Raw genomic sequence first — 25,380 nt, forward strand, 5'->3', positions numbered from 1 at the left:
TAATTTTTTTTTGTTAAAGTTTGATACATTCAGTCAAGCATCTAATTTTCTGATATGTGTCATGGTCATGGATATGTGTCTGACAGTGACATGGGTGATATTTCCAAACCATTATATAATTAATTCTAATTGTTGGTTTGGAGATGAGTAAAATTAGAATATTGAGTATCTCACTTACAATAAAAAATGTCTGCAAAAAAAGAGTATAAACTTATGCAAATTTTTCCAAAAAGTAAATACAAGCATAAAACAAACACATGGGCAACAGTAGGTTAATTGGTAGTATGTTCACTGATCTGAGGGTTGATCCTAAGTTTGGCAGTTTGAATCCCACTCTTGACAAACATCATTGGTAGAGCAGTCAGATCCACTGACCCACAGGTTGATGGAGCAATTACAGCTCCTGATGATGAATGAATGCTGTCATTGTGTCCTTGGGCAAAATACTTCACCCACCTTGCCCTCATGGTCTGCGTACACTGGTGTATGAATGTATGTGTGAAAGGGTGAGTGGTTCTTTAATGTAGAGTTTTGAGTGGGTGGAGGAAAAGCTCCATATAAAAATGTGACCATTTACTATTTGTGAAAATGCATGATGTGATGCTTGCTATCCATGGGTTTCAGAATGATGAATAATTAGGACTGCTGCATAGAGATTAAAATAAAAATATGTCTTCTAATGGGAGTCCTCAAAACATTGCATATAACAGGAAAATGAAACCCATGAGTAAGACCCACAAATGACCAATATGGTATTCTCCACAAGGCCACTAAGAATGAAAAAGTTCAGAATACTTTCTGAACATTTGTAGATTTGGCTTTATTGAGTGAGGAGAAAAGTGTACAGTAAACCCGACTGACGGCTCACAGAATGTACCATGTTTTGGAGGAAAAAAGGCACTTCCCGATTTTATTAAAATCTAAAATTTAAGAATTCATAAAACAAATTTGAGAAACAATACAATGACGCCACCTAATCATGTGATGTCATTGTAATGCTAAAAATACAACTTTACAATTTTATTATATATATATATATATATATATATATATATATATAAAATTTATAACATTTTTAATGTCCATTGTTTTCCAAGATACTTTTCTTGGAACTCAAAGCATTCCTGGACTCTCTGATAGCAGCACCTAACACAGACAGCTTCAGAAGACTTTGGCTTGCAGTGGTCAGCAGGTAGAGTGGAGAACTTGGGAGCTGGCGGAGGTCAGCAGGTGGAGTGGAAGATCCCAGCCACCTTCCTGCCCTGCGCAGCCAGCTTATTGTACTGGTCCACAGCCTTCTCCGTCTGCAGAACCGTGACCTCCACACCGCGGCCCCTCACAAAGTCCAGCGTGGAGCCAGGAACCTATACACACACGCACAGACACTGCTCAAATCATAATCCAATCACAATTGAAATGGTCACAAGTAGAAAATCTAGTAGATAAAGATGCACTATGCAACTTTTCTGTAGTGTCTGCCTCATTTTTATTTCCATGAAAATGTAAATGCTTTGGCCAGAAGTTGTAGAAAAGCAGGTGAAGGCTCCAGGCCTGGTTACAGGTCAGATCTGTTTAGAGGCATGATCACGTCTAGTAAGAATGCATGTTTTTCAAGATTTATAATGGTAAACTGAAAGTTGACTAAAGAGCCAGTTATGCAAAATCAACTTTTTTTTTTTTTGCTTTCTACCATGTTATAACGTTACCTCATCAAAAACAAAGCAATGCTCTGCCCATAAGCCTATATAATCCATGCTCCCACACAACAATTCTCTATAAATATACAATCATGACACAAAACTACACAACCTGATGTGATGTGCATTAGTTTCATTAGTGGATTGCAAGTTGATTGCAACTTTGACTCAGAGCTTCAAAAATGAAAATGAAACTTTGATTAATTTACAATTTTCAAAATAATAAAAGGTAACATGGTGATCTAAATATGTTACGTGTTAGCAGTTGATACTCCACAGATATAAATACCCCCTCTTTAAAGATGATTCAATACTGCATTTTGACATTTTGTAGAATGGTCCTGCGGAGTTACCTGCAGGGCCTCAGACATGCCTCGACCGATCACCAGCAGGTCTATGCCCTTTGTCAGCAGCTCGTCCAGATCAGCTGGCTGCACTCCGGGGTGATGCTGGAGACAGAAACCAGAGTGAGAAAGAGATTGATAGAAAAGGATAAAATAAAGATGGAGGGAAAGAAGAGCAGGGGTGGAAAGTAATTACAAATACTCAGGTTACTGTAATTGAGTACATTTTTAAGCTAAACAAAAATGATTTTTAACATGTATTAGTACTTTGTAGGAATGCATGGATACAATAATGATATATCAGTGCTGATATTGAAAATTTTCATGGATCGGATAATGGTTCCTCCTGTCAAGAACTACAAACCCATAAGAGCACTGCATTGCCTGCTCTGATTGGCAAAAACAAGTCAATTAAGATTTCAACTGTTTAATTCATCCAGTTTGGAGATTGAGTACTTTGTACTTTTACTTGAGTAAAAGATTTTCAGTTTCCACCACTGTAGAAGAGAGAGAAACGGAAAGTGTGAGAGTGTATGACAGAGAGAGAGAGAGAGAGAGAGAGAGAGAGAGAGAGAGAGAGAGAGAGAGATGGAGGGATAGAGAAAGAGAAAGATGGAGGGATAGAGAGAGACAGAGAGAGAGTAGTTGACAGACAGGAGGCGCTCACGTCGGTGCCCGTCTCTCTCCAGTCCCAGGCTCGGCTCCCCCCGGGCCACACCTTACAGTCCTTATAGGAGCCAGAGCAGCCCTGGCCTTCCACCCTCATGTGCCCCCAGGACAGAGAGGCGATCTGGGGGGATGTCATATCTGCAACAACAGGAGCACCCAAGGGTCACACCCAGATCTACAGCACAGCAGCAGGAGCACCAAAATGTCACACCCAGCTCTGCAGTACAAACACACACACAATAGGAAGAGAGAGGATAGGTCTGTCATGATAACATATTTTTACATGCCGATATATTGATTCTGAAAATATCACAATAAATGATAATATTGAAATATATTCATAGCACAGTATCATCACAGTAAACCCTTTTCTAAATAAATATTATGAAACACGCAGTGGTTATAAATATATAAAGCACAAATAGTACAATGAAGTATTACAGTTGTTATAGTATCTATATTATAGAATTACCGGTAATTGCACGACACATTATAGATTCTATAATGTGTCGTGCAATTACTGGTAATTCCTGGACCATCTACAACTGAAACGTCATCACACAGGCCTAGTACTGCTACATCAGACTAAGAAAAATGTCCGCACTGGTGCGAAGAAAAAGTACACGCCATAAATATGAGCCTGAAAAATATTGTTCATCTAGCATATACTGAACAATACATCAATATAGTAATTATCATGACGGGCCTAAGAGAGGACAGTCCAGAGTCCAAAGTAGAGGGGCAGTTATTCTGGTACCAGACTCACTCTGGATCATGCGTCCTGGATTTAGCATGTCGCTTCATATTCACACTTTCACTATATATTAAACCATAAAACCACTTTAAAAAGCATTATAAAAATATGCAAATAAAAACTTCAAATGTGGTATGTAATATACTGTTACTTAGTATATTAAGTGGAAAATGGAGTTACAAAGAACTGTATGTAAGATTTTTATTTTAAATGTCTGTGTCCCCTGATATGAAGTAAACATGTTCAAATCAAATATAACTTTTACTGTTAACAATTGTAATGCTGATTTATTATGAATTATACCAAAAAAATATTTAGGTAATTATTTAGTGTTTTGGTTCTCAAGACAATTATCCAATCAGCCAGCAGGATGAACCCTGGTTCAACACAGGCTACATATACCAATGAAAACATTCAGGCATTAATGAAATATGTGACACTATGGAACATGATAAGAGCATTAGCCAACTAACCACGAACGTTATATACTGCCATTGTGTCCTTGAGCAAGTGTTGGAACCAACCATGAAACTGGCACCCCGAAAGCACTGCTCCATACAGTCTATGCACTGGCCTGGGTAATATGGTGCGAAGGCTACAGCTGATGCTAACAACAGTTTAGCACCACAAGAGTAAAAGTAGGCCATGCACCGCCGCTAGTGCGAATACCTGTGCCCCGACAGAGATCAGGTTCAGCAGGTTAAATTAGTAACGGAGAAAATGTTATGAGAAGTGCCCAAATTACGATGATAATGTTAGCCATGTACTGCTTGTTTTTAGCAACTTTAGCATCACGTGGCTCAACATTGGCATACACGACAGGCTAATTTACGCATGGAAGCATTAGCAGACAAAGGAGTATGTTTGTTTTAGCGGTATATAGAATGGAGCAAAAACTCGTGAGACGTGCCCCACTTTTCGCAGAATGCAGATTAGCCATGTGCTACGTTTTAGCATCACTTGGCACATTGGAAAACCTGGTTAGTTTTATGATGAAATTTAAGGTTGGTATCTGCAGCTCACCTATTTTATCTGCTCTGTATTCGGTTCCTCTGCTCACTAGCTGCCCCTGTGGTGACGCAGTGTGCTAATTTTGAAGCTATGGATGGCTGGAGCGCACGGTGTCAAACGGCGCAGTTAGCCCACCTCCCGAGACCTGCCCACCTACGTGAGAGCGCACTTCCTGTCGGACACGTTCTGTGGCTGTGTGCGCAGGTAAGTGACAGGTAGGTGGAGCCGCAGGTAACGCTGTGATCTCCGGCTCGACTCGTTTCTCGGAGGGTGCGCAGCCTCCAGAAAAACACGAGAAAAACACACAGATTCTACAAGAACAGGACACGGGCCAGGATGTGAGGACCTGTGAGGGACTGAGCTGCGTGCGTCCTGATGTGGCGGCTCTGGGGTATGATCGGATTGGCTCTCTCCGTGTGGCACGTAGGTAAGCGCGACGTCCACATTATCGCGTCAACACCATAGTACAATAATGGTTAGATGCTGTATTATTCATTTGGATAGGTTTGAGGCTACTCTTTTGCGCAATGGCATGCGCGTCGGTCCAGTTTTGGATACGCCTGACATGCGCTTTTTCCTATGTTGAGTTTTATTTAGACAGCTAAACAGACAAATTTAGCAGTTTAAATCGGTGGGGGTGTTTTCTAAATTCCTGATGAGCTGTCACATTCAAAGTGGGCAGTTGGTTCCGTCTCTAGTCTTGTTCGGCAGGTTTGACTCGCACCTCGCTGCACTCTGTAAACACAAGACGTGACGATGCAGAAGAAAATGCACGCGCAAATCACAGGGCTGAACACACAGTGCAATGCCATATATATATTTAATTTCTTATTTTTTTTTAAGGGTATGTTTTCACTTGAACACTAATTGGCTGAGACCAGATTTAGTCCTGGCTTACTCCGTCTTTCATCAAAGGAATCCCCAAAATTGCACTCAAGTAAAATTAAGTGTAGTTCAGAATAATAGTACACAAGCAGAAGTACAATGGAGCCGACCAACAATACTCAAGTAAAAAAAAAAAAATTGGGGGAAACTACTACTCAAGTAATCATCTGGTATAAGGTAATGTAGAAGAACAAACAAATTTAAAAATAAACAAAATATGATATTTTCAAAGGATAGACCACAAAAAACTGAAATCATATCTGTGGGACTGGTGAAGAAACACAAATGTTCAAATCATTTCAACATAAAGATTTTGCCACTTTTGCCACTGGAGAAATTGTCCTTCTTCAGTACTCTGTTTGGACCATGTATCAGAATATGTTAAAAAATACATTTTAATGCAGGCATTCAGTATTCTGTAACTAAATACTTTTTCAAAATATTCTTTCCATCACTACAACTAGTCCTCCTTGCTTAAATTTACACACGCTAGTCCTTTTGAGGAGGGGTTGTGGTGGTTTAGTTCTAGAATTTGAAAAAAAGACTGGAGGCCCAGATGATGCTTGCTCTCATGGATGAGTCAGCCTTATGATCAGGGCCTTGTTATTATGTCGGGTATGGTTAGGGCCTTGTATTTTAATAGGGGTCTGCATGACAGTGGGCTTCAGACACTTACACAAGGTCTGAACTTTCTCAACACTAATGGACCAGAATCTATAGTGCTAGAAAAAGTGTATTATATGTCTAGTGCACAGTAATCTGCATTATGATGAAAAATTCTAGGTTCCCTGTCACACTGTACTGTATCACTGTAATGATATGTACAATTTGATAGGACATTTTCAGTAACTCTATGAGCAAGGTAGATGGCGCATGCGCAGACGGAGAGCCAGTTGTTGGAACATGTGAGTTTTCGAGTAAATGCTTCGAGTGTACATCTGTAATATGAGGCATTTAATAGATAAAGCTCGTTCTCTTCAAGTACTGGTGTGTTTATTGAAGAACCCACAACACAAACAAAACAATCACTTCTGTGTGTTTGCTGTTCAGAAGGTAAAAAACGTGGCCTGGGCCTTTTTGTGTGAAGTTTGCATGTTCTGACTGTGTCTGGGTGTGTTTTCTCTGGGCACACTGGTTTCTCACATCAATCCAAAACATGCACAATAGGTCAAATCCTCCAGGTCAGGTAGTTCTGACCAAGACTAGTTCAAGATCTGGGAAGATGGGTCCAACTGCTCCTGAGGAGATAACCCAGTGATACTGAAGGAAGGGTCAAATGTAGGGGACACATTTCCCTATGGAGACAATAAAGTGTACCTTAACTTAAAGTTACCACAAGTTTATCTAATTAGTTTTTAGAGTAGATGTCAGGTGTGAAACCTGTCCCCCCTCACCTGGCCTTTGCTCAGCTCTCTGGTCTTCTTCTATCAGGCCAAAGCCAGCATACTATCGGACAGTGGTAACGCAGACAGCATCTAGTGTTGTTATGTGAGAATAAATTTAAATCATTCCTGTGTGCAGAACCCCTCTACTTCACTCGAGAGGGAATGTTTTTGTCTAAGTAAAATAGATTTTAATTTCATTTGTGTGTGTATGTGCAGAAGCCGGGGCCATTTCCATCCAGTGTGGGCAGCGTACCCTGAGCCACGCAGTGCAGGACGATGTGCACTTCTCAGTGGGGGTGGTGTGCAAAGGCATTCCCACCCTCCACTGGAGCTTCATGTCCGGTTGGGTCAGCCGCGCCATCGGGACATGGCAGCCAGGCAACTTCACCAACATCACGGCCGACTATAGCGGCAGAGTGCAGCCCTTCACCAACGGCTCCATGGTCCTGTCCAACCTGCGGCTCCAGGACGCGGGCTTCTATGTGCTCACGGTGACAGAGGAGGGGGGCAACAGCAGGGACGTGGGCTTTGTGCTCAAGGTGACAGGTGAGATGGGGGTGGGATTACACTATCAGTCAAAAGTTTTCAATGTATATATTTTTTTTATTATTTTTTTTTTTTTTACAACTTTCTACATTTTATATATGCACAAAAGTCATTGAAAAAATTATAAGAAAAAAGTAAAAGTAAAAAAGTTAAAATTTAAAAATATTTTTTGTTCAAATCCTCAGAGCCCTTTGCTTTGTGGACAGCTGCAAACCCATGTCCTTCTCTCAGTGTGCTTCATGATGGAGATTTTCACTTAACAATTGTGCCGCGTCAGGGTCAAGAAATGACGAAAGTGCAGAGCAGTGGTGAAAGCAAAATCTAACATCTGAAACAAGTTTGGAGTTATTTTAGGTTTATTTTTTGACTCACTACATTCCACTTGTGTCATTCAGGAGAATCGGTGAGAATCTACAGTGGAAATAACAATGGAATTAAAGAAGAAATATAAATGAAAGTGTGTCCAAACTTTTGACTGGTCATGTATGTTAAATTTGTTCAATAGGTTGCATTCATGTTCTGCGTTTTAATGTCATAATTCCAGATGGAAGGCAGTGGCCTGTATAACTATAATAATGCATCTTATATGGTGTGTTTCGAGACGCTCCAAACTAGCTTTACAATTTTATACATGTCATTCTCTCTACACTTTGTTCTGGTAAGCTACTACTATGGCCTCAGCTGCCCTGGGGCAGACTGACAGAAGCGATGTGATCTGAGCCATTGGTTACTCTGATGACCACAAACACTTATGCTATTTTCATACTAGGCAAGTGCCTTGCCTAAAGACACAACACAACAGAACAACAGTTTTTGTCACTGGTGCCCCACTGTGGCACCTGGGATTCCCAGGCCCAGTCCTACTTAGCTTCAGAGATCAGACACTTTGTTATTGTTCATGTGGATAGGCCCAGTAATTACAGATATATTCATCATCAGCTAGATCAACAAATCTGCATTCTGACAGTTTTAAAGCAGCACTGGCTATGTTTACATGCAAACCAAAAATCTGGAGACAAACATTTGATGTTATTTGGTTGTTGCAGAAGTGCTGTACGAGGACCTACAGTACCTGTCTGTCTCTGCTCTGGCTCTGGGTTGTGTATCTGCTCTGCTCATGTTCGGCATGTGGCTACTGGACAAACTGTACCACCATGTGAGGGCCTGGAGACGCAGGAAACGCATGCCAGGTACATTTACACGCTACAGCCATACTCGCGTATGTGAATGTGTATTCTGAATGTGTATTCATTCAAAATATGTTTAATTAAACATAAAATGATTACAGGGGGAATATTGAAAATATAGTTTCATGTAACATATTTGTGCAACTGTAACATGGGTCAATTGACTATGCGTTGAGTAAATGAATAATAGGGCACGGCCGAGTCCAAAGTTCTGTTTAATTTCACACTTCATCTTTGACATTGTTTTGACAGAAGCAGATGTGACGGAGCTGCAGCCACTCTGATAACACCGCTAACTACCATCCACTGAGGAAAAGAGCACAACCTCTGATGTTCTGCACATGCTCTGTGTGCATCTTTGCACTGGTTTAATGAAGACTGCATTGTCTTTGGTCATTGACCAAAAGTACATTTAGTATGAAGGAAAGTGGGAGACCCTGCAGTGACTACTGTTGCATTTTTAGAAAAGTATTTTCAAAGGTTTTCTCATAGATGTGTTTTGACAATAGCACAGCCTGTCAGTCTAAACTCGGGGTAAACAGAGACAGCACAGTTTGTACAGGAGAGGTGCACACAGTTCAGGGAGCAGGTGTGAGTGCAGCCATCAGCAGTTCCATCTTGTACACAAAGTTCCTGCCCTCCATCTTGCTCCAATGCACCTCTCTGTAGGGCCCTCTCAGGTGGCTCCACTTGGAGTCCAGGACCACGTCACCCTTCTGCAGCTCTTTGCTCTGGTTTCTGGGGAATTGGACCAGCACCTTACAGCCACTCTCTGGGCCATTGCGCACTATGAAGAGAAGCACAAACACATTGATATGTCTGATACAATACTTATGAGTGGGTCATGAGCTCAGCCTAACCTGAGATAGCGTAGTCCCCATTGGGGGAGGCCACAGTGACAGCAGAGGCGTTGCCCACACTCTCGATGGACCCGAGCCCCACGTGGTTACTGAAGCTGAGCACGTGCCAGCCCATGACTTTGGCCAGCTGCTGCACAGCGTGGACCTGGTGCTGGGACATCTGGGCACACACACATTTACAGTATGAGCTTTAGCCTGTGCTTCACAGCTGCTCTGCCTGTGCACAGTTCTTACCTGGGACAGGAGGAAGTCCTGCAGCTCCTGCTCCTGGTGGGACAGGGTGACCACGCGGCCGTCTCTGTGCACCACCCGGATCTGCTCCACCCCAATGTTCAGCTGCAGCTGAATGGACCTGCCAGGCATAGCACACAGCAGTTACATTTAGCCCCAGAGCAAAGATAATGAAGGCCTTCTCTGGGACACTAGGGGGGCTTTTAATAATGTGCATATTGTTCACTCATGCATTTTTTACCTCTGTAGAGTTCACAATGCTCACTGGTCTTATGTAGATATAGTAGACACATGCTAGCTCAGTCCAGAGCATGCAAAGAACCATGTAAATAGTTATGGTAAAGTATGTCACCCTGGGTAAACAGACTCACTTGCACCCCCTAGCCAAAGGAATGACGCAGTCTGCCTGAGAACATACAGGAGGAAGTCTTCAATAATCCATGTTCTATTTATTCTATCTATTTGTAATCCACAATTTACATTTGTGGATTAAACTGTTTGAATTTAAAAACATTTTTTGTGGTCACAGAATTCATTTGATTTACCTGTGACTTTCTTTTGCATATATAGAGTCTGAAGTTAACTAGAACTCTTAACCAATATGACTGTATGGTTGTTATAGCAAGGCAAGTTTAACTGTAAAGTACAATTTATACAAAAGTAATTCAAAGTGCTTTATGCAGGTTAAAAAATTCTAAGTGTTACTGATGTCAAAGGTTCACATGGTGAGCAGGAAAAATGGGAGATGCACTCACTTTTTTCAAGTGTGTTCATATCCACAATGGCTACAGTGCAAAGATTTCACCAGTGCAAACTTTGTGCCAGTTTTACATTCATCTGCATAGGCCCAGTAAAAAGCCAATATTGCAGCTATAGCTGCCCTGAGACAGACTGACAAGTTAGGCAGTCTATTCACCCCTCCGACCATGACCAAAATTTAAACACATCACATTATTAGGCAAGGCGTGTGAAGTGTCTTGCCTAAGGACAGAGTGACAGAACGTAGTCCAAGCGGGAATCAATTCATCGACCTTCTGAGCCACTGTTGCCCCAACATCTGCATTTGAAATTTTAGCATCATATTCAACTAGATAAATCATTCTAAAGTACTGATCTCTGTGCCATAGATTATAACAGACAAAGGCATACTATGTTTTCTTTAAGGTAATTTCTGTTGTAACACCTCCACTGGCCTAGGGAACAGAGTAACAGCAGAACGTACTTGCAGATCTGCTCGTAGCCCTGGGATGTGATGAGGACTTTGACACTGGACTCATACACATCGTTTATGTTGGACCAGTGCGCCTGGATCTGAGGGTCTTCTATTCGGCTGGCCAGGCTGTCGATGGTCCGCGCAGTCCTGGGGGAAAACAGACAACAAACATTTGGGAAGAAGGATTTATCAACAAACTCTGAATTTAGTGGAGGCAGTTAAAGGGCCCATATTACACTATTTTCTAATCTATGTTCTAATGTTGTTTCCTCGTAACAAACATACCTGCAGTTGTGTTTTATTTCATTCACACATGTTTAACGCACAAACCCCGCATATTTAGGCTGAGTTCTTCTCTTAAACAGAAAACTTCACCTTGTGATGTCATGTGGTACTACAGGAAGTGCTCCACTGTTTTTTAAACTCCATATACCTTCACTAGAATCCTTTAGATAATTTCAAGCAAACTACTGAACAAAAGGTAAAAGGTAACTAGTGACTTGAAATTTACCACTACATGACATCCAAAGGTGGAACAGAACATTTTAAGCTTTGGAGAAGTAAACAGACTAATAATAAAGAGTTAATCAAACATAAGTGAATGCAACAAAACACAACAACTACTGGTATGTTTTTGAGGAGGCAATTTTAAATACACATTTTAATATGGCTTTAAGCTCACAAATCCATTTAGCATAATATAGGATCTTTAAAACGTCAAGTTGGCATTTTTTCAGTGATTAAAAAGGCCCTGTATCCATTTTTTTCTCTGTATATTTGAGCAAAATGTGTCTCGCCTCAGTACAGATATACTGCATAAGCAGCTCTTGAGGTAAAAAATATGTCCACTGTGTACTGTCTGCATAAAATAAAGCGTTTTGTTGTCCAATAATTATTTAGTGCACGTTGGCCTGGTAGTTGTTGGCCTGGACATCGTTACTATGATGTCAAGCTCTGCTGACTCCTGAAAGTTGTGAAAAGCACTTATAAACTCATCGCGGTGAATAATTAGGATGTTCAGAATACATAAGGACAGTGAGGAATAACTTTGGACTACTGGACAAACAGTTTAAAATGAACTAGTTCTGTTTTTTGAGTTTTTTAAAGACATTTATAGTGCCTTTAATATTTCATGCCAACAATAACATTTCCAGACTCCACAGGGTCTTATTATAAACAGAAACTTAGTAGACAATTAGTCAAAAGGGAAATTACTCATTTGCTGCAGCTCGAGTAAATACAGTAAATACCTAAAATACATAAACTGTAACACGCAGTATCAATCATCCATATAAAAGCTCTTGAATTTAATTGGCAATACTTAGATCTAAAATCTAATCCAAACCAGCACTGTAAATGAGAAATGTTATCAGGTAGGGTTGTGAAAAGTATCAAAAATAAACTAGTATCAAAACTAGATACTGATTGGATCAGGTATCGATACTAAAAAAAGTTACATTCACAGGACAGAAATGAACCTTCCTTGAATGGCTTCAGGATAATCTTGAGCTGTATCACCACCACAATGGAACCTACCTGGACCACTGAGGGATTACACAGATATAAGGCCAAATGGGAATAGAAAAGAAAGTATTACCATTTAATGTTAAAAATCACATTCTATTCTCTAAAGAGTTGTTTTTTGTTATGTTTGTTTTGTGTTTTTTATTATCATAGCAGTATCGGAATCTGTATTGCGTATTGAATCTATTACTTCCTTTCAAAATTGAGTTTGAAATTTTAATATTGTGAAAATACTAGTACCTGGATAAATCAAGTGGTACGTTTAGAAAAGTGCTGTATAATTAAATGAAAGTTTAATATCAGAAAAATATAAAAAGGCAGGACTAGTGGCAGTGACCTGCTGCGGAGGAAGATGTGCTTGGCCTGCTTGATGATCTTCTCGAGTAGCCCCTGGCCCTGCTGCACAGAGGAGATCTGAGCTTTGGTGTAGGCCTGAGGACCTGCCAGCCGCAGACGCTTGTGTCCAAATGGAGCTGTGGCCGGGTGGGGCATGAGCACCGAGCTCAGCTGCTGCTTATGGAACTATACACAAACACACACATCAGCAGAGGGCAGGGGTTAGTATATTATCAATACTTCATTAAAGAGGGTATTTTAATTCTATGGGGTATTAACTACTACCACATAACATATTTAGATCACCATGTTAAGATTTTTTTTTTTTTTTTTAAATACTATATTTGCCAAAATCAGCGTACATGTTTTAAACGTTCCACTTTTCATCTTTGACCCCCCCCCCCAAGTATGGTTCTTACTTTCTATTTCCATTGAATGATGCATCCCACCTCCAGAAAGTTACATACTGTAACTTTAATACAATGTTAGAATATTAAATAAAACTTTTATTTTCAGTGGGGAGGTGATTGGAAGACTTAACATCGATGCATATATATATATATAAAAAATACTTCTGGATGGCAGGGCGAATACAGGGATTTTAGGGTCACAATATAAAACAGTCACAGTCAGAAATACAGAGCTAAAAGGAGAAACAAGCATTAAGACTAAGGATACGCTTTTAAAATAAACACTGGCTCCACCCCCTTTAACCTTGGTCCACCCTCACAGGCACATATACAAGGATGACCTCTGACCTCTCTGATCATCTGGTGCAGGTTGTGCTCTAGGACGTACAGGTGGTCATCAGCCTTGGGTTTCTCTGGAGCTGCTCTCTGGCTCTTCTTCTCCCCAGACGAGTGGCACAGGGAGATGGAAAGCTGCAGTCCTGCCAAAGGCAACACAGACGATGGTGCCAAAACCAGGTATCATAAGCCACCCATGCCATGTCTTAATGGTCTATTGGGTCAATATGTTTCAACCTGATCGGTGTTGAGGAGTCACTCAAATGTCATGCAGCCAAATACAGCATGAAAATGGTCTCCTCTTATAGGATAAGACTTGTGTAACCTGGCAGAACCACTTTGACCAGGCACTACATATGACATCAGATCATTTTCAACACCAGACGTCTTCATAAAGCAGACAGTTTGAAGGCCTTTCTGTGATCACACACAAGGGATACGTGCTGGGGAAGCACATCATTAAAACATGCTGACCCATATTTTTCAGCCTATATGAAATTACACAGGCTGCGGCGGAGAATTGTCCTGTTTTAATACAAAAAAAATTTTCAGGCAGAGTAAAAAAGTAATTTGCTTACGGTACAGATTTGAGTACTAGTAAAATGATCGGATCATTAGGCAACATCAGTAATAGTACTAGTATCAATAAGTCCTTATACATATGTCCATTCACAATTTTAGATCCAAAGACGAGACATACGCACAATCTGACAGAGTCAGTAGTTACTCATCAGTCACAGTGGGTATGTGCTGCTCATCGGCTCAGTCATTACTAGAAAGAACTTATTGGTTTAATGTTTATCAAAATAAAATATAGCACCAACAACAAAAGCATATAATTGCGCTTCATTATTATTAAATAACTTATTAGAGCTTTTTGTTCTGGCATTTTTTGTACCTAGAAATCAAATGCTTTTATTATTTATAAGAAACATTGCAACTATGTTTTTCTGATAAATCCTGGATGTGCTATGACTCCAAAGGTGAGGGTGCAGTGGAGGAGGTTACCTGGGAAGGGCTGGGAGATGATCTGGTTCTTGACGACGATGTGAGGGATCTGAGACTTGATCTGCACGGCCTCTCTGGAGAGTTGAGCAAAGATCTCCTTGCATAGCAGCACGTTCTGAGCCGCCTCCAGCTTCACGTGCCACGGCTGGGCTCCTGAGGGACATGGCACACAGAACACGCAAAAGACAAAGAGCATTTAAACACAGGAGACTTACACAATCGCAATACAGCAGCATTTAACAACAATTAAGACTGGCAATCATTGTACAGTCTAGGGCCAATTGTAAACACTAATGGACCAAATTCACATTTCCTTATATTTAAAGCCATAGTTAGCCATAGTATGTAAGTACAGTATATTCTTACTGTGAGAGGGGAACAAACTTGACTCTTGTTTGGTCTGTAGGACGGCCGCCTCCAGCTTTTTTCCATGGAAATGTTGTTCCTTGGCAATTCAATTCCACAGTATGGCATTAAACCTATCTATCTTCATGGGGAATGTTCTGAAGTATTGTCTTAACTTTTTTCTCATGGAATCATGCAGGTGATGTGCCGCCTCCAGAAAGTTACATACTATGGCTTGTAACAAAAAAAATGTGAGTAGTGGTCAACAACGTGTTGACTTTTTGTCCACATCGTCATGGTTCCTGTCTTGAAGGTTGACTGAGTACAGTTACCTGCTTTGCTTTTGGGCTGCCTTCGGAACAGGCTGATGGTTCCCAGGTCCCCGATGTCGGGAGCTTGTTTCTGGATGGACACCTGAAAACACAGAGAAGGGAATAAATAAGATTTAGAATATTACATTGGATTTATATAGGGGGCACTCAAAGACACTTCACATTTAATCCATTATTCGTTCTACACCTGGTGGTGGTAAGCTACTACTGTAGCCACAGCTACCCTGGAGCAGACAGATTGTGGTTGGAATGGATGATGGTGTAGCTTTCCATCAATCTCTCACACACCACATTCACAGTCATGGGCAAAATGGGTTAAGTATTTTGCCTAAAGACAGTATGCACTGCTCCAAATGAGAATCAGCCCTTTGGCCTTTGGGTTGGCAGGTGAGTGCTCACCATGTCACTCCAGCTGGTCAGAGTGTATGTGTGTGCACTCCACAGTGCCTGACCTTGATGTAGGCGGATCCCTCCAGGTCACTGGGGATCTGTACGTTCAGAGGGCAGTAGTCCTCAGGAACCTTCTTGTCCAGGTCAATGTCTGTGTTTTTGATGACCTCAAACGTGCCGTGGTGTGGAAACAGGGATCCTGCAATGGCACACAGCACACAGCACGTTAGGATGATCAGGACTATATGTATGTATACTGTACATGGCATAACATATATTTAAGATTTTAACTTGAGTATAAAGTAGTAGTTCACTCTCTGACTTGCAATAGGGACATAACATTGATATGGCGGAATTTGCTGTTAGAGAAGACGTTGAATGTTGACCATAAACCAGGTCTGTCAGTTTAAATGAGCAAAAGTAAAAGCTTCAGAAAGTGGTGCCATTATACAACCCCAAAAATGTCATATTAATCTTATGGCTGAATATACTTTCAACTGACAACCATCACAAGTTTGTCATATTAATCAAAATGGATCATATAATGATAGCATTCAATATTTGTGGATTACATAGGTGCAGATCCCGCCAATCTCCCCCATGTGATATACCCCACATCTCATATTAACTCTATTTTTGCGAGTGCATGCTTACAATATAACATCTCTCGCTCCTCTTTCTTCTTGTCCCTCTCTGCACTGTCATTTCAGTCTCTGTGGGTCTGATCTCAGGACTGTGGCAATTGTGTTTCCTTTTATGTGATAAAAATTAAATCCTCAACTGTGCGCAAAACAGGGATCAGAAACAAAATAGCCTATAGGCCTAAACGAACACTATTCACTCAAACGCGAGCCAATATTTGGGACATTTAGAACACCAAAGAAAGTGAGACCAGCCTGTAAGGAAGCATGCACTTGAGTGCATCTAGGACTGCACTGAGCACCCACAAAACATAAATCTTGCCTATGGTGGATTTAAATTTGGGTTATATTTTAAAAAATTGAAAAGCTCCCTCACAGTTGTATGGGCCCCTGCTCTCCATGTGAAATCTGTTATTCATTCTTTATTGAAAGCAAATAGTATATAGATGACAGTGTGCAAGGCTAACCTGCGCTGCGGTAGCTGAGATCTCCCAGGATCTTGTCTCCCACTTTGCGGAGTTTCCACTGGGAACGCAGCCGTAGCAGCTCAGAGTTGAAGTCTCTCTGCCGTCGGTTCTCCATGTTCTCGGCCACAGACTTACTGAGCTTCTCTGCCCCTCTGAGTAGGACCGCTGCAGCCGTGCTCAGGGAGCGCTTCTTACTGATGAGTTGGAGCACCTGAGGGCTCTGGAAACAAAATTATATAATTCATGAAAGCTAAATGCAATTACTCCACATCGCATCCGGTTTGTCAAATTGTTGTGCTGTGTTGTTGCTGAGCATGGGTGACGTAGGCTCATGGGCTGATCATTGCACAGTCTTGCAGTTAATACAGGTCCCTGGAGAGAGCGCTAGTTTTTTATGAGAGAACAATTTTATAACATTACTCTATTATATGTCCATGTCCATTTATATATAGAGTCATATTTATATTTTAGTGGTTGTTGTAATACTGCTTTTTGAAACTCTGGCTTCTCAAGAAATGTAACTTGTCAGCACTTAACCCTCCATTTTGAAAAGTCACCAAATCTGAAGCTCATTACTCAAACGGACACATTTACTCAGCAGAATGAAGCACACATTGGGAGATTATGCCCTCCTCTATGAGGACCCCTTCGACCTGGAGGCTGTGCTCAGAGGCTCAACACCAACAGGGGGCACTCCAGAGCCAGCTCCTAAGGAGAGCATTCAGGAATCTGCAGCTCCCATCCTCAGGCCACGTTCTACCCCTGAGGAGAGCCTAGAGGTTCAAGGTCCACCTTCTCCTCCTGAAAAGAGCCTAGAGGTTCAGGGGCACCTAAATGTGAAGTGCCTCTACCACGAGGACAGAGGGATCAGAAGAGAAGGAGCCCCAACCCACAAACTCAACTCTCAAACTACAACCATCCAAGCAGCTCTGGATGCAACAGTGAAAGAGAAAACCCAACTGTCTGGGAGCTTGGCACTCAAATGTAATTCTCGTAGGGGCAGATGTTTAGTCTGATCCTTCAGAAAAGAGCTCTAGAACAGCAAAGGCCAGAGCAGGACACCAGGCTGAACAAACAGCATGGAGGAGCAGAGGTGGGGGTTTTGGCACCACAAACAATAAAGCACCTCCAAACACTGCGCTCACTCTCAACCAATAAAACAAGCAAACAAAAAACGCTAGTGTGTTTTGAGTGTGTAGGAGCGCAGGCAGAATATTTAGGGGTACAAGCTATAAATTAATATAACTTTTTTTCTAGTAGTTCTAGTAGTTTTCTAGTTCTACATTTATACGCTTTATAATGTAAATGTTATGTAGCCAGCAAATGGATCTTTAATACAGACAGATATTTTTGCACAGGAAGCAAGAAGTAAATGTCATCTGTAAAACAAGTTTGGCTTGTAGATAACTCCGATATATAAATGTAAGATAAGAATTGTCTAAATAATGTTTATATGTAGATTCACTTTATATATAGGCTGAATAAAAGTGTTCTCTACTATTCATTCAAATGAGGATCATCTTAATGGATCTGAAAGTAACATGAATGCTGCAGATTGTAAACAGCAGTACAGCAGTTAGTATGCAGTTAGTACCAAATGCAGCTCACTTAGCTTGTTAGCTTCACTATAGTCACCATTCCTTACACAGCGGGTGTGTCGTAAAAACTTCAGAGAATTTTCAGACAGTATGAGATTCCTGTCTTTTTCAAACCCATGAACACTTTAAGACAAAAACTGGTTCACCCAAAGGACAAACCCCGAGTCAGACGGTGTCTCTCCTTCCACCCTTAGACACTGTACTGGGGAACTGGTTCCTGTCTTCACAGACATCTTTAACACCTCCCTGGAGTCATGTCACGTCCCAGACTGCTTCAAGCTGTCCACCACTGTCCCCGTCCCCAAGAAGCCCAGGACCACTGGACTTAATGACTACAGACCTGTGGTGCTGACATCTGTAGTCATAAAGTCATTTGAGCGCCTGGTCCTGCACCACCTCAAGTCCTTCACCTCCCCCCTCCTGGATCACTGACTTCCTGACGTACAGGAGGCAGCGCGTGCGGCTGGGGAAGAATGTCTCAGACACTTGGACAATCAGCACAGGATCTCCATAGGGCTATGTACTTTCTCCCCTGCTCTTCTCCCTGTACACCAACTGCTGCACCTCCAGCCACGATTCTGTCAAACTGATTAAGTTTGCGGATGACACCACCCTCATTGGACTCATCTCGGACGGCGATGAGTTGGCTTACAGGAGGGAGGTGGTGTCCTAGTGCAGCAGCAACAACCTGGAGCTTAACACCCAAAAGACAGTGGAGATGATCGTAGACTTCAGGAAGTCACAGCCCCTCTGCCTCCCCTTACCCTGACGGACACCCCCATCACCACTGTGGACTCTTTCCGCTTCGTAGGCACCTGCATCACCCAGGATCTTAAGTGGGAGCCGACCATCAGCTCCCTCATCAAGAAAGACCAGCACAGGATGGTCTTCCTGCAGCAGCTGAGGAAAGGTAAGCTGCCGGTCTAGATAACCAGTAACAGTTATGGAATTACCTCTACACACGTCATATCTATGTTTATGTTTATTTATTAAATATGGGACAGTGCACATTGATCAACATGTGTTAGTACAGCATGTAAAAGTGCCAGAGTTAGCCATGCAGGCTAATTTTCATCCGTAGTCCCATTGGCAGGTTGATGGCAAGACAAAAAAAGGACATAGGCACAGAAAACATTCAGTCCATCACACATGACAAAGCACATTAAAGATCAGTGAATAATACTGCTGCCAATGTGCAACCAGGAAGTGAATTTATAAACGTATCCAAAATTGTCAAACTAGAGAGAACTGGACAAGGTCATTTTTAGTAAAATCTTAAATATAATTAAAACTGCAAGCAGTGATAAAGGCCCTCGCCACCCCTTGCGCCCGCATGGTACACGCCACCGTGAAGCTCCTGCCTTTCGTTCCTGCTTACATCGCCCCTCCCCCCAAAATCAGTGTCTCAGTAATACTACTCCATTCATTCCAATGAGACCATTTATGACATTGTCACGCCTGAACGGTTGGAAATAGAGGTATGTGTTCATTGGCTTTTTTGTTCAGTATGATGAGAGGAATATGTGTACCAAATTTCAATGGTCTATGACAAAGTAATTATTTTTCATCCCAGTTAACCAAAACCCATGTATTTCAATGAGAAATGACAGACGTTGCCATGGCAACACCTTTGAAAATAGAGGTATGTTCTATTTGGCTTTTTTGTTCAGTATGGCAATAGGGATGTCCATGCCATATTTGAAATGCTTGTGACAAAGTAATTTTTTTAGTACAATTCAAAAGTTCAAGGGGGTGCTGTGGAGCAATGTAATGTTTGACATGTGTAAATTGCATATCTATGCACTCAGATCAAGATTTTGAACAAAATATATATTAATGCCGGAAAATAGGACATTGCATGTTTGAGGTACTGGCCATTTAAAACTTCAAAAAATGTCTTTTTTCTTTGAAGGATGGCCACACCCACATTTTATGAGTTAAAAAAATTTAGGAGAGTAGCCTATATTCCCACATGGATCTAGTTCATTTTGACCAATTTGCAAGTTTCTTGAATGAAAATCCGAGGCACAAAAAAATTCAAATGTGAGAGGTAACATTTTTTTTAAATGGGGTTCCGCCCACAATGGCCGACTTCCTGTAGGGTTTAGGGTGGGGTCATAATATAATTTTTTACTTGTCTTGACAAGTTCTATGTTTGTACCAAATTTCATTTGTCTACGATGAAAAAGGTCTCTCATTGCCATAATGTATTTAGATTTTTGAGGTGGTGCTATTGAGTCATTTTGAAACATTAATTTTTTTGAACATCAAAATACAAAATTTTTTGCCACTGTTGAATTTTAGGCCATAGTTTGATTCGTGTAGAGCATCTATTTAGTCTACAACAAAGACCAGTACTCTGAACCCCATTAATTTCAATGACACATTTATTATGTTGCCACGGTAACATGGTTGCAAATAGAGGTATGTTCTCATTGGTTTTTGATGAGCATGTGAAGAAGGATATATGTGCCAAATTTCAATTGTCTAAGAGAAACTTTGTACAAAAAAATGAATTGGGGTTGTAGGAATGTAGGAATTTCAAAAAACAAAATTTTTCGCCCATCTTGAATTTTGGGTCCAATAAAATTGACTTTTCGTTAACGTTCAGGGTGTCAAAAATGGCTTCAAAGCACCTACCAAAATAATAATAATGGAAACGCATTTTCCACCCATTATTTTTCTCCTAAACCATAACAGCTACAGTCATGTGACTTTCTCACATTGTGCCCCTTCACAAATAAGGCCCCTGTGAATTTTTTCACACGTCCATGGCAAATCGATTGTCTTCTACGAATTTTTGAAAATGAAATTTGAAGAGGGCGCTAGAGAGTCATTTTGTGAGAGAGTGCCTTGATTTGCACATCATTGTGTTCAGCTCACAAATGTGCATAAACGCTGTCTTAGCGTTTTCCCAACAAAAAATGTGTGAAAGAGAATTTTTTTTTTTTTTTATATTCCAAAATTTGCAATTTTGTTGAAAATTCACCCTGACCACACCCAAAGTCATAATCAAAATGTAATTGATAATCTTTAATCACACATGAGCTTAGTGGGATTTGGCCAAATTTGAAGTGTTTGTGATGAAAACTGTGCGAGGAAATGTCCTGAATGTGAGGGTGTGCACTTTTGTCGTTCCCGGGTTTGATCCAATATGGCCGACTTCCTGTACATTTTAGAGCGGGGCCATAATATGATTTTTGTCATGTCCCGACACGTACTATTTTTCGATGTGAGTTCCAGATTTTTATGTTGACTTTTTTCCGAGTCGGGCTCCCATTAGCCCTATGAAAATCAAAGTTTCAGGTGGCGCTACCGAGTCGGCTTTCGATATTTTTTCTCTGGGTCTTTTGTGACAATTAGAGCTCGGCGAGTTTTAATTTTTGACACCACTCACTGCCATGTCGGGGCGTGTTTACTACTTGATTTTTGCCATTTTCCATGCTCCGGACGCGGTTTTAATGAGTCCCTCGCTGGGACGGAGTCCCAGGCTCGGGCCTAATGATACTGACTATGTTAAAGTGAAATGAGTACCTGTCTACAGGAAATCAGTGCAAGTCAATGTAATGTCCCCTTAAAGCATGGAAATCCAACATTAGTGTGCATGTATGTATGTGTGGATGCACGTGTGTGTCTTTGTATATTTTTGTGCATGTGGAAGCAGACCTTGCCGGCAGAGGGGTCCTGGGACACGGGGTCCAGGGCCATGTACTTCTTCTCTTTGAGCACACTCAGAACGTCATACAGCACACACATCTCAGTCAGGGCGCCACGCAGGTTGTTCCTCACAGAGTCCCAGGGCCACAGGGAGGGCTGGAACTTCACTGTACCTGAAGAACAAAGCCACCAAAGAACCTTAGAGAAGACAGATCAACAGAGCACTCAAGTCTGTTTAAACTACAGGAGGGAATTTCCATCAAGATAAAAGTAAAGTAGGGGTAGGACATATCACGCCGGTCATGATATATTGTAATGTGTTTTGGGGCAATATGACATTTGTGGCTATTGTGATGTAGTTGTTTCTGCACTGTAGCTGATTTTCCTCTCAGCTGTGAGGGAAGTCAGACAAATTGCAGTTAATTACAATGGCTAACATTTAGAGCAGCTTTAAAAGTAGCCTTATTCATATGCACATCAAAATCTGATTTTAATCTGATTTCAAGACCTTTAAGATTACTTAAATGACATGTAAACTGCCATGATGATGTGAGGGATCACAGGGACAATGATCAGAAAGAAATTAGATTATTTGTTTTTTGTCATTTAAAGAAGACATGTTGTGCTTATGTCTGCTATTTAGATATAATCACCCCGTGGATCATTATGTTATAATTTGAACATTTTAAATCACAATATTCATCTGACGAAGAGAATCAAATCCATTGACTTCCACGTTAGAAAACTGCTGAGCCCAGTTCAAGCTGATATTGCTGTAAACGTCATCACAACAAACAGCTGTGAAGTTGTCGGCTCCTCCTATGGATAGCTGCATATCAAGATAGCGAGCCGCAGATTTTTTTCATCTTCATCAAAATGACTATGTGACGCTGCCGAATCCAACACATATCATGAATTAAAAAATAAAATAGGAGAATGACATGGGAAAACAGCAGTGGGCTTGTTTGCTTATGTCTCTAGTCCTTTGTCAGGCACTCGGCCTTGACTTTGTGTGTTAAGGAGACATTTTTTTTAACTCTGGTTTTCTTGGTAAAGCTACTTTTGTTTAGACATTTGTAAGTTACCTTTTGTGAATATATTAGATCCCTCTTGTTTTTTTTAATCAAATTACAACTTTATTTGATCATTTTGAGACCTTGTTTTTTGTTAGCTCCCTGACCCTAGGTGAGCTGGGTCTTAACAGTACAGAAAAAACTTGGGCTCCATGTTCGAAAGGGTTAAGACACCCTACTTTATCAGTCCTGACACACCATCTTTTGAACACTGTATTGACACATTGGTGAGAGGACAGTACCTTCCTCCTCGTCTGTCTCGTGTTTGGTCCACTCGCGCTCCCTGGGCTCTGCCTCTACTTCGTCCTCAGACCCAGAACCCTGGGTGAAATCTATACGCTGGGCTAGTCGGGACAGGTTCTGAGACATGGACAGAGGAGGTACATAAGTCTCTGTCCCGTCCAAAGCCACCTCCTGCACCTGCTTCTCACAGGAGGACTCGATGCTCACGCGCACAGCTGGACCCCCGGACATTCTGACCACTCCCTGGACACACAAAGGGGACAGGGGCAAAAGAAACTGCAGGTGAATAGGGTTTTTAATTGAAAATATAATGTAGTATATAACATGAATTTGGTTTTAAGTGGGTTGTACATTTACTTACTTGAGTAAACTTCCTACGTAAAGGTCCTATGTTACGCAAAACTGACACTTTAAGCCATACTAGAATGTTGTTACCTCATTAAAAACATACCTGGAGTTGTATTTTGTTTCATTCTTTATTATATATGGTCACTGTCTACATCTCCAAAGCACAAAATGCTCTTTTCAACCTTGTGATCTCATGTAGTGGTAGTTTTCAAATGAACAGCTGCATTTTACCTTAGGTTTAATAGAGATTGGCAATTCCAGGGCTGAAATTATCCAAATGATTCTAGTGAAGGTGTATGGAGTTTAAAAACCACAGTGAAGCACTTCATGTATTATCAAATGACATCGTATGTGTTTTCCATTTAAGAGAAGAACTCAGCCTAAATATGCAGGGTTTACGTGTGTACATATGTGAATGAAACAAAACACAACTTCAGGTACGTTTGAGATGAGGAAATAACATTATTTTCAAAGTACTTTTCAGCAGCATACTTAATTCTAAGTAAGGCAAGGCAAGGCAAGTTTATTTGTATAGCACAATTCGTACACAAGGTAATTCAAAGTGCTTTACAGAATAAGAAAGACATTAAAAACACACAAATCAAAACATAAATAATCACAAATAATCATCATAAAATTAAACATAACATTAAAAGAGAAGAGTGCAGAATAAAAAACATTCAGTCCGTATGCACAGCTAAACAGAACCGTTTTGAGCCTGGATTTAAAGTAATGTTAAAGTAATGTATCTGACAATGTAATAATACTTAACATCACCTCAAACATTATAAACTAGATGGTCAGTTATTCCAAGTTGCTTTTATGTTTATTTCAGTAAAACGTCTGGCTACTCTGCCCACCTGTGGTTTTGAATAGTTGTCTGTGTAGTCCCTCAGTCGCCCAGGTCTGATCCATAGTAAAAGAGCAAGTTTAAATCTGTCAACTGGACAACAATTTGTTCAGCTAACAGATTTAAACTTTGTCTTTTGCTATGTTGTGAATAGTTGCATACACGAATGAACATTCATGATTTCACGGGAAGAACGTTTTACATATTTGATCACATATATCACATACAATGAGAAATACAGTATTGTGTCGTTGAGCAAAATATTGACAGGAAAATTTGACTGGAAAAATAGTTGCACATGTTTCTTTCAAAACAAAACCATACCATACACATATTCTCAATTATAAAAATAATACTTTTATACGATACGCCCACTAAATGCAACAGTCAAACGCACGTGCAGAAATGTACTTAAATAATGTCACATATCTGGTTTGTTCATTGTCTGATGCTAAGGCTAACCAGATTTGGTTAGTTCAGCCCTCTGTTCTGGCCTAAAAGTGTCCTGTTATCACGCACTAATATAGATTTAATGACTCCTCACCTGGTACCCCCGCGGTGCCAAAAGATTATAAAGTGACTGTTAGAAAATAAAAATAATAATAAAAAAAAAAAAAAAAAACATGAGAAATGCGCGTCGCCAGATCTGTGTCCAAAAGATGAACAGTGTTTTTTTTTTTATCTGACCGGATATGCGAGTCACATGTATGGCGCCACCAAGAGGACCGGAGAAGTAAAATTTGTCTTACGCAATTTTTTTGTTGTACCATTTTATTTCATGTTCTTTTATGGTATGTTTTATACGACGGAGAATAAAGGTCAGTTAAATAAAATAAAGAATAAAGTCGTAGCATTTCGACAAGACGCAATTTTACGAGAATAAAGTAATAGTACGAGAATGAAGTCGTAATATTGCGATTACAAGAATAAAGTCATAATTTTACGAGAATAAAGTTGTAATTTTATGAGAATATAGGCTGCTGTGCGTGAATGAGTAGACTAGTGCGTTATGCGTAATGGAGAATTTTGAGCATTTTGTT

General features: G+C 40.7%; 3 protein-coding genes across 5 annotated transcripts; 1 reads left to right on the forward strand and 2 right to left on the reverse strand.

Moving 5' to 3' along the window:
- Nucleotides 1–1,112: 1,112 nt before the first annotated feature.
- aamdc (adipogenesis associated, Mth938 domain containing) lies at nt 1,113–4,705 on the reverse strand. 3 transcript variants are annotated; one of them, XM_055225953.1, is made up of 4 exons: nt 4,633–4,705; nt 2,709–2,848; nt 2,051–2,146; nt 1,113–1,364 (listed from the first exon to the last, which is right to left on the reverse strand). In XM_055225953.1, the coding sequence occupies exons 2-4, from the start codon at nt 2,844–2,846 to the stop codon at nt 1,224–1,226; spliced, it is 375 nt and encodes a 124-aa protein (XP_055081928.1). In that variant the 5' UTR covers nt 2,847–2,848; nt 4,633–4,705; the 3' UTR covers nt 1,113–1,223. The 3 variants fall into 3 exon arrangements, with proteins under 3 accessions (XP_055081928.1, XP_033832731.1, XP_033832730.1); XM_033976840.2 differs by lacking the exon at nt 4,633–4,705 and adding an exon at nt 4,488–4,614; XM_033976839.2 differs by lacking the exon at nt 4,633–4,705 and adding an exon at nt 4,488–4,614 and having other exon boundaries at nt 2,709–2,927.
- Nucleotides 3,408–8,819, forward strand: LOC117380108 (V-set and transmembrane domain-containing protein 5). Its single transcript, XM_055225819.1, has 5 exons — nt 3,408–3,443; nt 4,691–4,898; nt 6,962–7,291; nt 8,338–8,481; nt 8,731–8,819. The coding sequence occupies exons 1-5, from the start codon at nt 3,408–3,410 to the stop codon at nt 8,760–8,762; spliced, it is 750 nt and encodes a 249-aa protein (XP_055081794.1). The 3' UTR covers nt 8,763–8,819.
- A 203-nt stretch (nt 8,820–9,022) lies between these two features.
- Nucleotides 9,023–25,058, reverse strand: med17 (mediator complex subunit 17). Its single transcript, XM_033976837.2, has 13 exons — nt 24,885–25,058; nt 23,142–23,385; nt 21,836–21,999; nt 16,572–16,791; nt 15,526–15,662; nt 15,074–15,155; nt 14,397–14,549; nt 13,401–13,531; nt 12,644–12,828; nt 10,792–10,929; nt 9,573–9,690; nt 9,339–9,498; nt 9,023–9,265 (listed from the first exon to the last, which is right to left on the reverse strand). Exons 2-13 carry the CDS (start codon nt 23,371–23,373, stop codon nt 9,057–9,059), a joined length of 1,929 nt encoding a protein of 642 aa, XP_033832728.1. The 5' UTR covers nt 23,374–23,385; nt 24,885–25,058; the 3' UTR covers nt 9,023–9,056.
- Between the last annotated feature and the right edge of the window lie 322 nt (nt 25,059–25,380).

Source organism: Periophthalmus magnuspinnatus, chromosome 13, assembly GCF_009829125.3.
Source record: "Periophthalmus magnuspinnatus isolate fPerMag1 chromosome 13, fPerMag1.2.pri, whole genome shotgun sequence".
In the NCBI taxonomy this organism is placed as follows: domain Eukaryota; kingdom Metazoa; phylum Chordata; class Actinopteri; order Gobiiformes; family Gobiidae; genus Periophthalmus; species Periophthalmus magnuspinnatus.